The sequence below is a fragment of the Clinocottus analis genome, unplaced genomic scaffold (assembly GCF_023055335.1).
Source record: "Clinocottus analis isolate CAN_PGR_092001 unplaced genomic scaffold, fCliAna1.0.p SCAF_19, whole genome shotgun sequence".
NCBI lineage: Eukaryota > Metazoa > Chordata > Actinopteri > Perciformes > Cottidae > Clinocottus > Clinocottus analis.
The window spans coordinates 11,521,586-11,538,135 of record NW_027175920.1 but is presented as its reverse complement, the minus strand read 5'-3'; the positions used below and the strand labels follow the sequence as shown (position 1 = coordinate 11,538,135).

General features: G+C 44.0%; 2 protein-coding genes across 2 annotated transcripts; one reads left to right on the top strand and one right to left on the bottom strand.

Annotated features, from left to right (window-relative positions):
- The first annotated feature begins 485 nt into the window (after nt 1-485).
- Nucleotides 486-4,662, top strand: chadlb (chondroadherin-like b). The gene is made up of 10 exons (XM_068583880.1): nt 486-650; nt 764-958; nt 1,126-1,281; nt 1,387-1,532; nt 1,758-2,039; nt 2,163-2,382; nt 2,941-3,214; nt 3,302-3,714; nt 3,866-4,032; nt 4,241-4,662. Exons 1-10 carry the CDS (start codon nt 486-488, stop codon nt 4,539-4,541), a joined length of 2,319 nt encoding a protein of 772 aa, XP_068439981.1. The 3' UTR covers nt 4,542-4,662.
- Nucleotides 4,663-4,865: 203 nt separating this feature from the next.
- On the bottom strand, nt 4,866-13,705 carry l3mbtl2 (L3MBTL histone methyl-lysine binding protein 2). Its single transcript, XM_068583879.1, has 18 exons — nt 13,631-13,705; nt 12,460-12,912; nt 12,244-12,361; nt 11,917-12,050; nt 10,099-10,174; nt 9,725-9,804; nt 9,456-9,573; nt 8,713-8,847; nt 8,515-8,603; nt 7,844-8,090; nt 7,491-7,561; nt 7,232-7,336; nt 6,911-7,058; nt 6,672-6,754; nt 6,301-6,535; nt 6,021-6,083; nt 5,770-5,919; nt 4,866-5,676 (listed from the first exon to the last, which is right to left on the bottom strand). Exons 2-18 carry the CDS (start codon nt 12,802-12,804, stop codon nt 5,315-5,317), a joined length of 2,559 nt encoding a protein of 852 aa, XP_068439980.1. The 5' UTR covers nt 12,805-12,912; nt 13,631-13,705; the 3' UTR covers nt 4,866-5,314.
- Between the last annotated feature and the right edge of the window lie 2,845 nt (nt 13,706-16,550).

Genomic DNA, 16,550 nt, shown 5'->3' with positions numbered 1-16,550 from the left:
TGAATCGAAGGAGTTGGAGACAAGAAACAGCAAAGTTCTGTTTCCTAAATCCGTCTTGATTTTTTGGGGACTTTAAAGTGGAAATGTGTCTTTGAAGAAACAACTCTTGATATCTGAAACTTGTGACCCCCAACAAGTTGCATTTTTGAGGGGTCAACGAGCCAACAAAGACTTTAATAACAAACTCTGCAGGCTCAAAGGTGTGACACATTGTACACAGTTCAGCAGTAAAGAGAAGAAGAGTGAATTATGTTGATTCAGTGTTTTCTTTGTAGTCACTGCCATGGCCGAATAAGTGAACTGTGAGTGAGTGAATGAGTGAATGGTTAAGTGGCGGTACCTCACAAGTCAAAACAGCAGCCCAGCAGCACGTTGTCACAAACGAAAAAAAATCCACTATTGACCTTGTCACAGGCCGAGAGGAGCCTCCGTAAGACCATAAGCAAGAGTGTGAATGATGTGAAAGCTGTTATTTCCCCCCTTAGATGTTCTTCCAGCTCTGTCCTGACACCCTCTGGGTCCTGCTGCTCTTCGGCATCCCTGCGGCACTCACGGCAAAATGCCCTCAGCAGTGCATCTGTGACCAGATCCAGCTCACTGTGACCTGCGTCAACAGGAACCTGACCCAAGTTCCTCCTGCTCTTGACGAGGTATCTTACACACACACACACACACACACACACACACACACACACACACACACACTTTCTATAGTTTAGATCCGATCTGGTTCTATCTAACGTGGGATCCGCTTTCTTTCTAGATCACAGTCAAATTAGATCTTAGAGGCAACGACATCCAGGAGCTTTCCACCGGGGCGTTCAAACACACTCCTTATCTGACTCACCTGTCGCTGCAGCGCTGCAACATCCGCAGGGTGAAGGAGGGCGCTTTCCGAGGCCTTGGGCGCCTCGTCTTCCTCAACCTGGCCAACAACAACATTGACATCCTCTACCAGGTCTCCCAGTTGTCCCCAACCATCATTTAATCCATGGTTTCTTTTAGTTTTTAAAAAAAATATTCTGGACAACTCGTCCTCTTTATAACAAACATTAACCCCCACCACACACATAAGCCTTTTCAGTGAAGCAATATGATCATTTCTGTCTTCCTTTGCGAGCCCAGGAGTCATTCGACGGCTTGTCCTCGCTGAAGCAGCTCATGATCGATCGTAATCGCGTGGAAGAGATCCAGCCCGGCGCTTTCTCTCAGCTCGGCTTCCTCAACCTGCTTTCTCTTACGCACAACCAGCTGGTCTACATCCCCAACATGGCCTTCCAGGTAGCAAAATGGCAAACTGAAAAGGCGGTTTTGAGGACATGCAGACAACATGTCTCCCGTGGTTGAAATGTGTCAATTAAAACGAGGACATTTTCCCACTTCCAGGGCTTGCAGAACATCAAGTGGCTTCGTCTGAGCCACAACGCTCTGAACTACCTGGACACCGAGGCCTTCGCCGGCTTGTTCACGCTCACGCGTATCAGCCTGGACCACAATGCACTGCAGTTCTTCCCCACCGAGACCATGACCAGGTGGGCTGCTTGGCATGATGACACTAGTCAGTGGCATCTGTGATCTGTGCCACCGAGCTACACAGAACTCTAATGTGGACAGCACATCTACTTAAGGACACTATTTCCAATCAGAAATAGGTTAGGTTGACATCGGTCGTTTGGTTTCTTGTAGGCAAATAGATCTCATCGCTCCAATATCGTAACATCCTAATAAAGCTAAAACTTCTCCGCCTCGCCATCCAGACTGCCAGAGGTGACTCGCCTTGATATGGGCTACAACCCAATGTCTTACCTGGGAGAGGATGTTGTGTCCATGGCCAAACTGACCCACCTCTTCCTGGACCACATGTCCCTGCAAGACATGGCCAGCTCAGCTGTATCAAAATCCCCCAGCCTCATCCACCTGGACATCAGCTACAACCAGCTGCGTGTCGTCCAGCCCTTCTCTGAAGGTTCACCAAAGCTGGCACGCCTCAACCTAGCCGGGAACCCCATCTACTGCAACTGCTACCTGCGTCCACTCAGGTACAGCAGACCGTTGTGGACGTCAAACTGATGGCGGCCGGACTAGGCCTCAGAGCTTTAAGTCCGTCAACCAAAAGGTCTCAAAGGTCCGGATCCTCTTTGTATTTCTTTACCTCACTACAGGGAGTGGTCGATCCGGAGCAAGGTCAAGCTGATGGGGACATGTGGAGGACCGGCCCATCTGTCCGGAGAGAAGCTGGAGGCCGTTTACCCTCAAGAGCTGCGCTGTCAGAGCCAGGAGGCCATGTTGAAGGCCGAGTATGAGGAGGCAACCAGGATCACGCCAGCACCCACGCAAGAGCCACGGAACAAGATCAAGTGTCCGGCCAACTGCGTCTGCGAGGTGAGTTGGATGTTTTGTGATTTGTCTTGTGGCTGCATAGCATTTTTAATCTTATTCTTCAAACAAACATGAAAGGTTTAGCTCACAGCCTCCTGGCTTTTAGCTTCAAATCTAGCCTCCAGACATGAGAGTGGTCTTGGTTTTGTCATCTAACTCTTGCAAGAAAACTAGGCTGTCCTCTTTTTCCCGGACATGTCCTCTTTTCGAGACCTAAAAAATGCGTCCGGCAGGGATCCCAAAAACATCCAGGATTTTGCCTCGTTCGATATTTGTGTTCCTCTGGGTCTTTCACAAACTAGTTCTTACGCCCTTACAAGTTCTGGTATCTCCGTTACGTTCCACCTTCTTGATTGAGCTCTGACTGTAGAGAGAGCTGTCATTGGTCGACCGCTCTCAGAGTTGCCAGATGCACGATAAATATCCTCCAAATACGACCATTTTGAGCGATACTTCTTCATTTCCAATCTGGCAACACGGAGCATTCCTTGAGCCATCAGTTTTCTGCTATAACACGCAACACGTCCGGAGCTGATGGAAACCCTTTACCTCCTCCTTCAGGCCGAGACACAGCACTCCTCGTGTGAGAACCGCGCTCACACCAAAGTTCCTCGGGGTTTCTCTCCCAACACGCGTCTCCTGGACCTGCGTGGCAACCACTTCCACTACATCCCCAGCAACAGTTTCCCCGGCGTCGCCCAGGTCGTGTCCCTACATTTGCAGCGCTGCAAGATTGCGGAGGTGGAGGGCGGGGCCTTCAGTGGAATGAAGGGACTGATCTACCTGTACCTGTCGGAGAACGACCTCACTTCCCTCAGCCCCGACGCCTTCAAAGGTCTTTTCAACTGCAAAATAAAATGAGTAGAAATTAATCTGATTCATCTATCTACGCAATTCCAATTTCTCTAATCTAAATCTGCAGGCCTCCCTCAGCTGACTTACCTGCACCTGGAAAAGAACCGCTTCACCGGTTTCCCCAAAGGAGCCTTCAAACTGGTTCCCAGCCTGCTGGCGCTTCACCTGGAGAACAACTCCATCCCCAAGCTGGAGCCAGACGTCTTGACCGGAGCCGAGGGCCTCAGAGCCCTCTACCTCACCGGGAACGTCATCAGTCATGTGTCATCCAGGGCTCTGGACCAGGCCGGGGACCTCGACACGCTCCACCTGGGAGGAAACAGGCTGAAGGAGGTGCCCACGGAGGCGCTGAGCAAGACGGGAAACCTCAGAGACCTGAGGCTGTCTGGGAATTCAATTCGCTGGGTGGGGCCGAATGCTTTTCGACCACTGGAGAGGTCACTGAAGGAGCTGTATCTGGATAACACGGGATTGGAGAAGGTGAGTGGGCTCTCGGTGCGCTGCTACGCCTTCCAACAGCAGCCGAGAACTTCCATTTCTTTTTTCTCTAACCTGCACAGCTTTAGGATCAGCCACACACTATTTCACAGAAGTTATTCCACAGTTGTCTGAGCTGATCTCTCGTACTCAGATGTCACAGACCTCCCTGGCAGGTCTGGGTCCAGGGTTGAGGAGTCTCTTCCTGGAAGGCAACCACCTGGAGGAGGTGCCCGACCTCCACCCTCTCACTAGTTTGGAGGTCATCAACCTGGCCGACAACCCTCTGATGTGTGACTGCCCTCTGCTGCCACTACGCATGTAAGAGTCAGAAATGCCAGGGTTTTGAAAGCCATTAAATGCACAAAAAATATCTTTATCTGTATATTATTAGTCTACTCCCAATGACCCAATAAATAAATAATATGTGTATAGTCAGAGTTGTAGCTATGTCTTGTCTTTTGTATTGTGTGATGGATTATTTAGTTTTTGGACATTTTGAATATCTTGATTTTACCTCCTCCTCCAGGTGGATTGAAAAGGTCAACCTGAAGGTACGAGCCACCTGTGCCAATCCCCCCGAGCTGCGTGGTCGCAGGGTGAAGGACGTCCACGTCTTTAAGGCCTGTCCCGGAGGCGAGAGCCTCCCCGACCCCCCGACCGCCACCCCGAAGCCCGCCAAGGCGCCCAAGGCCACCAAACCCAAACCAATGCACCTCACCAGCCTTCAGCAGGTCAAAATGCTCAAAGCCAAATCCAAACTTCGCAAAACTATGAACACAAAACCACCAGGCGCCAAGAAAACCACCAAGAAACGCAGCATGGCCTGAACCAGCAGATACTGAGTTTTGTTTGGGGGGGTTGAGGTTCAAATTCAACTCTTTACACCTGTGACCTGCTGCGGCTGTTTCACATTTCCTGACAGACTGCTTTCCATCAGCAAGTGTTACTTTTTTTGCAGTACAATATTTCCTCTTTGCAGACTAATCAATAGTGATAAAGAAAAAGGTTAAAAAAAATCTAGTCAAGTGAACCTTTACTGAGCACTGCCCTGCTTCCTGTTCACAGCAATATACAAACATTACCAGTTCATCAAGTGCTTTGTTGGACCTTAACTAGATTTAGTTACTTACTCAAAAATGCTGCAGCATTTGTCTTCATGCTAGTTATACTTAACCACTACACCACAACTGCAGAATGAGAGACAACATTCAAATCATCAAGTTGAGGAACAGTGTTTAGTTGTTTTTTTTTATCAGTTATCTCATATTAACAAAAAAAAAGCAGACATCTGGAAATAAAACGGAAAAACAATAAAACATTACAACAAACCTTTGTCTGCTATGTCAACCCCAAATTTATATTTACAGGTTTGATGTGAGAACTTGTCAACATGGAGAAAACAAGGTTGATGGTCTTTGCAAACTACACGCAGTCATGATTTCAAGGTCAATTAAGGATTCCAATTTAATTTATATTTCTTTATAATACTACTTATGGCCATTATATCTTTATCAATAGCTATTAATTGTATCTACAGTCGAAGCCCAATATCGTCACTCATCCAGTTGTCCTCTTCATTCTTCAAGCAGACATACTCGTCTCATGTCTCCATTACTGCAGCCTCTTCTGTTGTGTCATGCTCCGTGTTGCTCTCTGAAACTTCAGTGTCATCTCCTTGGCTCAGCTTGTTTACGCTCTGCTCCATGTTGCTCTCACCACTCGAGCTCTCTTCCAATGATTCACACTCTTCACTTCTTTCTGCTGCTGGTTCGCTTGGCTTCGTCTTTTCATGCGCTACGTTTTCCGTGCTGCTCCGCTCTGGTGACCGATGTCGTCCTGACTTGCTCGGCTTCCCTCCCTTCTCCTCTTTTAATATACCGAGAGAGTCTTGTTGAGGCTTGTCTGGAGGTTCAATGGGGGTGTCCATCTCCATCTCCTCCACTTTCACCTGCACAGCAAATACTACGGAGACAGATTGATGTCACCAAATTACCAAAACGGTCTCACAAAAATGAGAAAAAGTGAGCATAATGTTGCACAAGTCTGTCCACTTACTTTCCTGCTCATCTAGCTCAGTCTTGGGCTGGATGAGAGGCACCTTTGGGGGAATAATACACTCTTCTAGCACTGCAGGACCGGCAGCGCCACTGACCTCATCATCTTTAGCTTGGTGCTGAGAGAGCCTCTTCTTTGCATGTTTCTTTCCTATTGAAAACAAAAGGAGACAAATGTTATATAATTATATAGATAGTTGCATAACTATCACACACACAGGACTTCACATACGTTTTTTAGTCAACACTTACTCCTTTTCCCATACGAAAGGGCCTTGTATTTCTTAATCTGCACTGGCTGGTTTTCAAAATCAACTGGAAAACAGAATGAAAACGCCCGTCACTTTTATACAGGATCAAAATCATAACCAGCAGTCACGCAGTGATGGTGGTAGACTACAGGTTAGAGACGCAAACTGGAGAGTTTTCTGCCCCACTTGGTCTTTGATTGAATCTGATGGAAACACCACAATCACACGTGAATCTGGCTCAGATTTCCAGCTGAGGGTATTTTTATTAAATGGGCTCTTACCGAGTCCTGGGGGCGGCTGCAGCTGGTAGCGCATGAGGTCGCACCAGCCGACGGGGTAGATGTCTGGGGACAGGTGGTCGATCCACTGGTCAAACTCATCCTCCCAGCCGTCGAAGTGGATGAGCAGCAGGCGGCCCACGTAGCGCTTCACGGTGGCCACACACACCAGGCGCGGCTCCATCAAGTCCACCGCCTCCAGCTTCATGTTGGGGGAGAAGCTGTGGCCCGGGTAGTCCTGAAGAAATAGACAAGTAGGACGTTTCTCACCAAATACAACGTTCTGACTCAGGCAAACAAACCGTGGATGTGATCACATTAGTTGCTAAAGTGAGAGCACAAAAGCTACACAAGGTTTGGACTTCCTGTCTTACGGCGTTAAACAGTCGCGCCGGTGTGGCCTTAGCGTTGGTCTCCTTCAGGTATTTGTCCCAGGTGAAGGTCTGAGAGTCATATCCTGCCAAGACACAGAGAAACCATCTTCATTAACAGTGTACGGCTTCAATGGACAACACCTTTCTAGAAACGGATTATAAAGCAAACTAGTTCCAGCAAGAAGTGCACAAGTGTGAGCCGAAGCACAGACGGAATGGAGAGGCAGGTTTGTATTTACCTTGAGGTACCGTGAGAGGGATGTTATTCTTTTTACAGAAGCCTACAGGAAGGATGGCATGAGATGAGGCGTGGTAACAAAACCAATCGGAGCCGTTGTTCGATATGGTGCCATCGATACCCACCATCAGGTAGCCGTCCAACAGCACCTGGGCGGAGTGGAGGGCAGCAGAGACACATTAGAAAGAAAGCGCTGACAATATAGGAGTCAGTGTGTCAATGTAATATAATTAATAACCACCTCATTCAATACTCAGCCCGGTCTGTCTGATTGGGCCGAAACAAACAACACACAAAACCAAACCAACCAAAACCAGCTTACCTTGTGAACAGTGGCCACACAGATGCTTCCCAGGTTAAGAGGGTCAATGGCCTCCAGCTTCATTCCTTCCTCAAAGAAACTTCCTTCCATGTAAACAAACCTGGGCTGTGGATCACACAGGGGTGAGGTTTTTTTTTTATTACATATTCTATTAGTGATAAGTGATACAACTAATGTACTACTTATTCTACTTAACAATATCTATTCAAGCTGCGTTGTTACTTCTGAATTATTTCTGGAGCGATGACATGTTCTTTACCTTCTTAAAGAGCAGGAATGAGCTGTCGCAGGTTCCCTTCCAGACGCTGGCAGCAGCTTCCAGACTGTTTGCTAGAATAAAAGAATGTTTTATTGCCATGTAAACACACATCTTAAAGTTAAAAGCGTTAGTTCGAGACACGCGTAAAATGTGTGTGTCTGGAGGTTTAGTCTTCCTGCATTCTCAAGGTTTTAACTGCTGACAGCTGCTTTGTACCACTTTCTCTGAATTTCAATTCATTTGGTTTCTCTTGCGACTTATTCAAGCATCCTTCCGCTTTTGTTTCTTGTGTTTCTGTTTACATTGCATGCCATCAATCCTGTGTATGGAAAACAACTAAATCGTTGACCTACCAGGTGCTCTAATAGCATGACCCACTTTTTTGGACCAGCCGATTTGGTGCAAGAGAGGACTCCACATGTGGCACCAGAAATCAGAGAGTGTATTTTCGGCGGCGTCACTTTGGTCTTCGTACACAAGCCGCAGACGGCCACCAGTGATGGAGTCTACGATGGCCAGGCGAGTCCGACTCACATGTTTGGGGTCCACCACCTCCACGCGCATACCCGTTTTGAAAGAGTTTTTCATGCTCTCTGCCAACTACAGAGAGGACAGACCGAGGAAGGACAACAAGGGGACAGAGATTAATTCCATTCCATTATCAAAACCGCTTATCCTATTTAATTTCAATCCCAGCTGACATTGGGTGAAGGCAGGTTTCACCCTGGACAGGTTGCCAGTTCATCACAGGGCACATATATTGCGCAAGACAACCATTCACACCAACAATTTAGAGTCTCCAATTAACCAGAGAGCATGTCTTTGGACTGTGGGAGGCAACCGGAGAGAACCCACACTGCCACGGGGAGGCCGTGCAGTCTGTGGCTATGAGGTGGCAGTGCTAGCCACTGCACCCCCGTGCGGCCCAGAGATTCATTCGTGCAGTATAAATAAAACACGCTCATGTTGTACAAGACAGATGGGTTACCATGTATGAGTCAAATTATTCAGCATTCAGTGTTACCTTCAGGTAGAAGTCAACAGGTAGAGTGTGGGCCCCCACAAGCTTCAACATCAGATACTCTTTCCAATCTGGGATGTTCTGCTTCACATCTATGGACACACACTTTGTTAAAGTAGAACATGCACGATTTAAAAATCCTCATCAAATTATAATAAAGCCCTCCGTGTTTTTTTCTTGTTCTAATCTCAAAGTGTGAACCTTGTGGCGGCACCAGCAGTTTGCTTGTCATGGCGCTCCATCCGATCGGGTTCACCTCCCCCGATACCAGGCTGCACCAGAAATCTCGGCTGTTGTCGTGTTCAAAGCCTTCGTATCGCAACAGGGCTTTGTATCCTGGAGATACGGGACGGAAAGAAGACACGAGTCAGTCTCGGACAAACGATGAATTGCAATCCACATGCAGCTTTGAGCTCCATGAATGTCTCGCTCCCAGCCAGCATGACCTAAAGGTGACACTGTTAGTTGGTCATTATGTCTGGCCAACACCACGGTATGGAATGGTAAAGGATGGACTTGCATTTATATTCTAGTCTTTCGAACACTCAAAGTGCAACATTCACACACTGATGGCAGAAGCTGCCATACAAATCTAATATAAATGTGTGGATGACCTGCTTTACCTCCTGAGAACTCGGCACAATAACTACACGCTGTGGATTTCACATCAGAGGATGACAGAACTAAGTCATGTGGTTTTTGGTCAGCCATTCTTCACCCGTATGCACACAAATGCATCTTTATGATCAAGAAAGTGGAGGCCCACTCATGGGAAAACACATTCATTGTGCTAAATAGAGGACAAAATCTCCTTCGAGAAGCTTTCAGATTCGTAACAAATAAGAAAATAAATGCAACAACTGCTCAAATTCATAATCATAAAACAAATAATCCCATGGTGGAAAGGCCTTCAAAATTAAACACGGGCAGACAGATGTACACACCTGCAATCTGGATGACGGTAGCAATCCAGTAGACTTTACTCGGCAGCACTGCGTTTGTATTCAGGACCTCCACCTTCATCCCCAGAATGATGTCATCCCACTGGGCACACAGAGGAACCTGCAGGTGGGAGGTCAGAGGTTTCCTTACAGATCATCAGTGTACCGCTGTTTACACTTCCATACATTACGTTGGTATGATTGTCCCTACGATACTACTAGCCACAAATCAGAAGTTTTTTTTCGAATTACGCTTCGCAGATAGGACTCACATGTCTGAAGCAGGACACTGATACAGCCAGAGAGGTTTCCTTCTCCAGGTAGGCGCCCCATTCAAAACAGGCAGTCGATGCTACAGGATGAAGAGAGAACAGAGGACTCATACAGCTGAAGTCAGATTCTGTTTGTGTACATGTACTCTGTGTGCAGCTTGTAATATCCCCGAACAAACACCAAACACATGTAAAGTTGGTCTTTGCAGGATAAATAAATAGTCAACCACAAAATCGTATGGCCCAGTTCAGACCTAGTACCTCGTGTAAAGTACACAGCGGACTTCATATGTCTCAAATGTAGATACTCCTGGAGCTTTGACTTTGTACGGCAATGAAGTCATTTTGATTCGTTGTGTGTTCAGGGGTCTCACCATTCAGTGCTGTTGAGGCTGGAGGGGGTTTGTTCACCTTGTTCAGCACTGTGGCTTTTTTTGAGGGGGGTCTTCCCTGAAGAGAGAAACAAATATAAACACACATTCCTTGTTTTTTGTTGTTGTTTTTTTTAAAACATTTTTTCATTTATTGCAGAATAAATGAACTAACATCCAAAAATATCAGAAATCTGTATAATAATTTAATCCAGGCAGACAATGCAAGAGACATACAGAACACACACAACAGATGACTTCAGTTGCATATAATTACATGACGAGAAGGTTTAGCATTGGGCTGCAAGTAAGAATGGTTTTCATTATCGAGAAATCCGCCAAAGATAACAAATTAATTAAATTATTTGTCAGAACAAAAGCAAACCAAAAAAAAGCTGAGCAATTTTTCGAGAGCCAAAGTTGGTGTTTAAAATGCTGCACAACAACAACAACTTTAGTCTGTTGTCAAAAAGGACTTCCGTCTCTTTTTCGTCCCCTTTTTTATCCAATTGGGGTTTGACTTTACTTTTGTAAAATACTTTCACCATTGAGCACCATGTTCATAATAAATATACACCAACAAATGCATACATTTGGTGTACTAGTCTCTTGGAGATAATAGTTATCTCACGTTGAATTTTGCGAAAATATATTTTATTTTTTATGTGGATTAGGCTGGTGCCACCATAAAAAGATCCTTGATCTGACTCTGTTTCTCAATGAAACATCACATAGCTTCAACTACTTTTCTTTGTCTCATGGGATAGTCGAAGAATGGAATAAGATGATTTTTCAAACTATTTTGGCTGAATAAGGAAGTAATCGCAATCACAAATTCCCCAAACTGGTTTAATCCAGATGCTTTTCAGTACTGAACACTACTCCAATGTTCCTTTAAGTCAGTGCTGCTAGGAAAGATGACAGTAAAAGGACTGGAGGGAGGGGGGCAGGGCGAAGGGGGGGAAGAAGGCTAGGCGTATGTTCAAAATTTGCCAACTGTATTAAAAATTATTTGTGAAGCAATGCAATTAAAAAACAACACTCACTCTGGATACGAACGTTGTCCCCGATGACTAACTTACTGTCAGATGCAGCATTAGTACACACAGCAGACAACCACCGACACAAAGGAAAATGTTTGAGGAGAACCTCTCTTTGAAAAAAGTTGGTGTAATTATTTAATTATGCAAAGCCATTAACGACAAGCGCTCCATTTGTGTCACCAAGTGGTCAACTGTACAAGTGATTGTACTTTCCAGCTCTGTGTATAAAACTCAATAAATGAATAACTAGAAAGGTGCACTTGGTAGAGTGCAGATCTCTGCCAAAACAAACAAGGATGAATGCAGACAATCGCCATGAAGTCGTCGCATAAGACTCGTCATACAATCCAATCCAGAAACAAAAGTAAACTCACCAAGCTGTCAGTGTAACAGCGACTAGTGGTGACGATGCACTCAGTTGTGTTATCATACGTGGCAATTACCGGCCAAAGGCCGGCCAAGAGTAGTGGGTGAGGAGTCAGCAGGTAGTCAACAGATGTGTGACACAGGCAATAAAATGTATTTTGAGGAAGTGTGAATCACCACAACCACGAGAGATCTTTGAGCATGCAGCCATAAGTGGCTGCTAAAAAATCATTATGCAGTTTGCGTCTACCAAATGTAAGACTCCATGGACAGAGACACAGTCACACATGTGAGCATCCGCGTGATTCTACTTACAGACAAAAAAATGAAGCTGTGGGTAGCTGCAAACAAGTACAAACTTTTGTTCTTCGGTCGCAAAAAAACAAACAGATGAACTAAAAGAATTTGTCACCTGCAGTCGTGCCAGTATGGAGGACTTCTTGGAGTTTGATGAATAAGAACGTGAACAGGATAAACTGCAGAAGCGCTTGGTCTTTGAGAAGAAGGTGCTAAAACTGCCGGTGGTGCCACACAACTCACAAACCACTGTAAAGACACATAAATAAATACACAATAAGTACATATAGGATTTATATTCATTCGATTGTTTTGTGGAGAACTGTCGTCACTTCTTTAAGCTCTCTTCAAGATGGTTAAAGTGGCATTCAAATGAACAGACAGAACACTTAGATTTAGTCTCTCAACTCTTGTTCTCTCTTGTTCCTCATTTGCCACTCACTTGGTCGTTCTTCTTTTTTTTTCCCCAACTGCTTTATCCCTTCTCCTGTCAGACGTTCTTTGTCCCCTCCTGCATCATTATCATCTAACTGTTTGGACGCCGTTTCATTTTTTTCTGCCTGTGAAGAGAAGAAGAAAAAAAAGAGGAGAAGAAATGTTACAACAAGGAGGAGCTCTCAGACTCTCTCTGCAGTGAACCAAGGCAATAACTACTCACACTTGTTTCTCTTGGTTCAGCAGTAATGCCTCGACGTTGGATGGCGGGCAGGCAGTCACTGCAGCCCACTCCATTGCAGGAGAAACAGTGTGGACGGACGAACACAGTAGGAATAGCTCCCGGCTTCAGAGTCAGAGGCGCTGTGGGGGGTCTGGACTCAAAGTATTCCTTGCCAAAATGCTCGCTGCAGAGGTGAGAGTTAGGCGTGGCGACCCACTGGGTGCGTGTGCGCTGGACCTGCTTCTCCCACTTGCGAAACTCCACAGGGTCCTTGGGGAATCTAAACAGCTTCATCCCATCTTCCGCAGTTTTGCCGCATCCATAAGCCACACAGTGGTACGGCATCCCGTGACCCGCTCACGAGTAGACCACCAACACCTCAGAGAACAAAGCAGGATCTACAACCCATGCATCCTTTCTTCTTTTGAACTGCCGGGTGGTATTCTTTAAACTCTGCAGTGCAAAGTGATGATTGAGTGTTACAAGTAGCAGACGATTTCAAAATACATTCTGTAACATTTGCTTTCACGTGAAAAAAAACAAACTATTCTAAACGTTAGTCACAAGGAGCAGACACAGGCAGAGCTGGATGCCAGTTGAGATAAATATGCTGGTTCTTGATCTAAGATTTCTTGCTCTAACATGCTGCATTAAGTGATACAGGAATTCATGCTGAAATGATTGATGAAAAAACTGGTGCCTGACTATTAAATCTACATAAGAAAGTCTTTAAATGCTCTACATCTTCTCATCTGTTAACATTGTCGGCCATGAACAATATGCAAATGTAATCACAGTCTAACCATCAAAATATCTACATGAGACATTGACACATTTTTCAAGTCAAACTTCTACAAATCAGAACTGGGAGATATTTGTTAAGTGCACACACAGTAACGTCATTACTATGCCTAACATGCGAAATATCAATTTAACATGAAATATGCTGTCAAACTCACTGTTTTGAGCGAATTGTCACAGCTAATAGGTTGATAAACAAGCTGGTAAAAATGCTACTCTATATGCAAGCTAACGATAACTGCTAATAGTGCTAATAGCACGTTTGTGCTATTATGAAACGTGTTATTACTTTGAATGACTACTTAAATATAGAATATTAATCTAGGCCCCAATGTCAATGTTCAATCAACTGCAAAACTGTTGGTCATACTTTGTTAAGTTGTATCTTCTTGGTAACGGCAGGTTGGTTCTTTGGTCAGTCCCACCTGTATCATGGTCGCCTACCTTTGACGTCATCGTCATCTTCGCGCAAGAAGAGAGCATTGTGGGAGTTGAGGTTTTAGCAGATTGGAAGTGAACAGTGGTCGATCTCCTAATTTCAAATAAACCGTGGTAAAAATTAACTATGAACATTTACGAAAGAATATATTAAAGTGCAATGTTGTACTTGTACTTTCAGTATTTTCTTCACATGCCACTTTGTACTTCAATCCACTACATCTCATGGAAATGTTGTGGGGAAGCAAGTTCACTACACTTCTGGCAGCTAAAGTGGCAATACTCCCTTTATTCACGGGATGTGTATCAGACGGTATCAGCAATCTTTGCTTCTTATTCATTTTTTATATAAGCATGTACTACTGTGGGGATTTTTACTGTTATAATATACTTACGTCATACAGAAGTAGGCGTGTAGTACTCCAATAATATTACATATAACCGTAACCCATTTGTCTGGATATTTACATCTTCTGAAAATGTTGCCTTTTAAAATAATATTATGCAAATGAAAAGAGCAGATACAGAACACTTTAAAATAATGTTGTATCTTATTTTTGCTCAGAAATAAATTATAGCACCATCGTTCTCGTTTGATGCCACCAAGACAGTGGAGTAAGAAGTTTGCTCCACTGAACAAAATTGGATAATCCACAATCATTATTGGTTGAACCATTTTACTGATTAAAAAGCAGTATAACTCTAACTAAAAATTGACTACTAGTTCATTTTGGGAGTATATTTGTGAGCAAGTTCAGAGTTTGGGTAGAGTTTGGGCATAAAATATATAAACATAATTGATATCCAGCAATAAGTTTTAATACTGACACAATCCATCACAATCCATCATAAATTACAATGCAACGTCAGTTACAAAGCATATACTTGTCTACTTTATGTATGTAAATATCCAGTTATAGACCTCTCCATGGTTTCCTTCACCTGCTGCCCAGCATCCTTGTGTCAGTGCCAACATCACAGCAGCTTTTCTCAGAGGATTTATTTCATGCTGTTTGATGATTATGGAATCTCTGCTGAGATGACCGCGCTGGGGGCAAGAAAGCAATGTTAGTCAGTGGCCTCATCCACACTTTAGTGTGGAGCAAGATATTTTTGAAGCTACATGTAAAATTGCATAGTTATGATTAATCCCTGTGATTTTGGTGATCTTGTGACCTTTCCATTCACACTATAATATGGTTGAAACATACTTTTGAACAACATGTTTATCCATTCTAAACTACAATGTAATGACTGGATTTTGATTCAGTTCAATCTACTGTGCAAAGTAATCATCCTCAGAAGGTGCATCCTAATATTTTTGGTAACCCTCTTGTTGCACTTTAGTCCAACATTTCCCCATCTTGCAAAATCTAACATGCAGTAGCCAAAATCAAATCTGAAAACTTGTGTTCACCAGAAGATGAACTATTTAAAATACTTTTAAAGTTTAGTCTTGTTCTTGTTCTTGTCCTTGCTGTAGTTTCTGATTACAAGCACAACAAGCACAATGTGGGATCCAAATCGAAATTCAAAACAAAGAATTGGATACTTACTGCCATCCACAGCTTGACAGGCCTTTCAATACAGAGATCCAAACTAGGCAACGGCTGAATTTTATCCAACAATGCACACTTATGTTTTTCAATGCATGTTAACATCAGTAATGTTTGTCAAAAATAAAAACTAAATTGTGTTCTCAATTACAATCAGCTAAGAAAAACTGATTGGGCCTTTATCACAGTTAGTAAAGGTCTTTTTTTTCCACACTATACGTTCGACTTGTTGTAATAAAAGTGTTACTAATGACTTAAATGATGTGTCCTGATATGCCACGGCACTGTGACAGTGAGCCAGCATGCACAATACAAGGAAAGTGAAACTGAAGCAGCTAAATGGAGTTCAGACATCATTAACATAGTTATTTACACCTGTGCTTTTCCTTTGACCTGTAAAAATGTTTTCAATCTTATTTTTTGTTATTGGAAAATGACCCATTGTTGGCTTACTGCATGGGCTACCTGATTAAAATAAGTCTTTATTTTTATATATCAACCAAAGAAGTGTATGTGGGGTTCTTTATGGCTAGTTTATTGACCTGGTGGAGGTGCAATCTACTGCAGGACATTGAAGGCCTCAGGCTCACAGTGTGTCCTTTGGTCGGGCTGAATTTGCCTGATTGCACATTTGTTTATCTTTGGTGACTTATGAAGCTTCAATAATTGTTTCAACCCTTTGCATTCATGGAGATCACCATTATCTTTGTCATGTTTCTTTCTGTGGCGCATTGGAAGCCTTTTCCCCCCATTTTTTTAAATGTAAGCACAACAACAACTGCAACGTCAGGGACCTTAACAAGGGCCAGGCATGACTCAATATTAAATACCATTATATGTTTAGACCCTGTACAAACAGGCTCTAAATACCTTTCTTCATCATTGTATGAATTTATAATGTATAAAGTAATGATGATTACTGATAGAGTTGGAGGCTGAGTAGTCGTTTACCCTAGGGGCCCCCTAGTGGGATAATCCAGCCATGGGCTTGTGACTGGGCATGACACCCATCCTAGCCAGGTTTGAGTCTGAGTATAAGATATGCAGTGCACCTGGTCCTGTCGTCAAGCGGTGTGATTCACTGATGTGCAATGATGCAGGTTTGTTGTAGCCTTCATATCGTTTTTTTTTTTGTAATGCAGATGGAATCACTCTTTTGAAAGCAAATCATTGAATGTGACAACTTGGAAAATGTTCAAACCAACCTACCAGTACTAAAAATAATGTTTTCATCTTCCCCAAGAGAGACTTAATCATGACCTGGAAATGTACGGATTTCAAGAATGAAACCTGCAA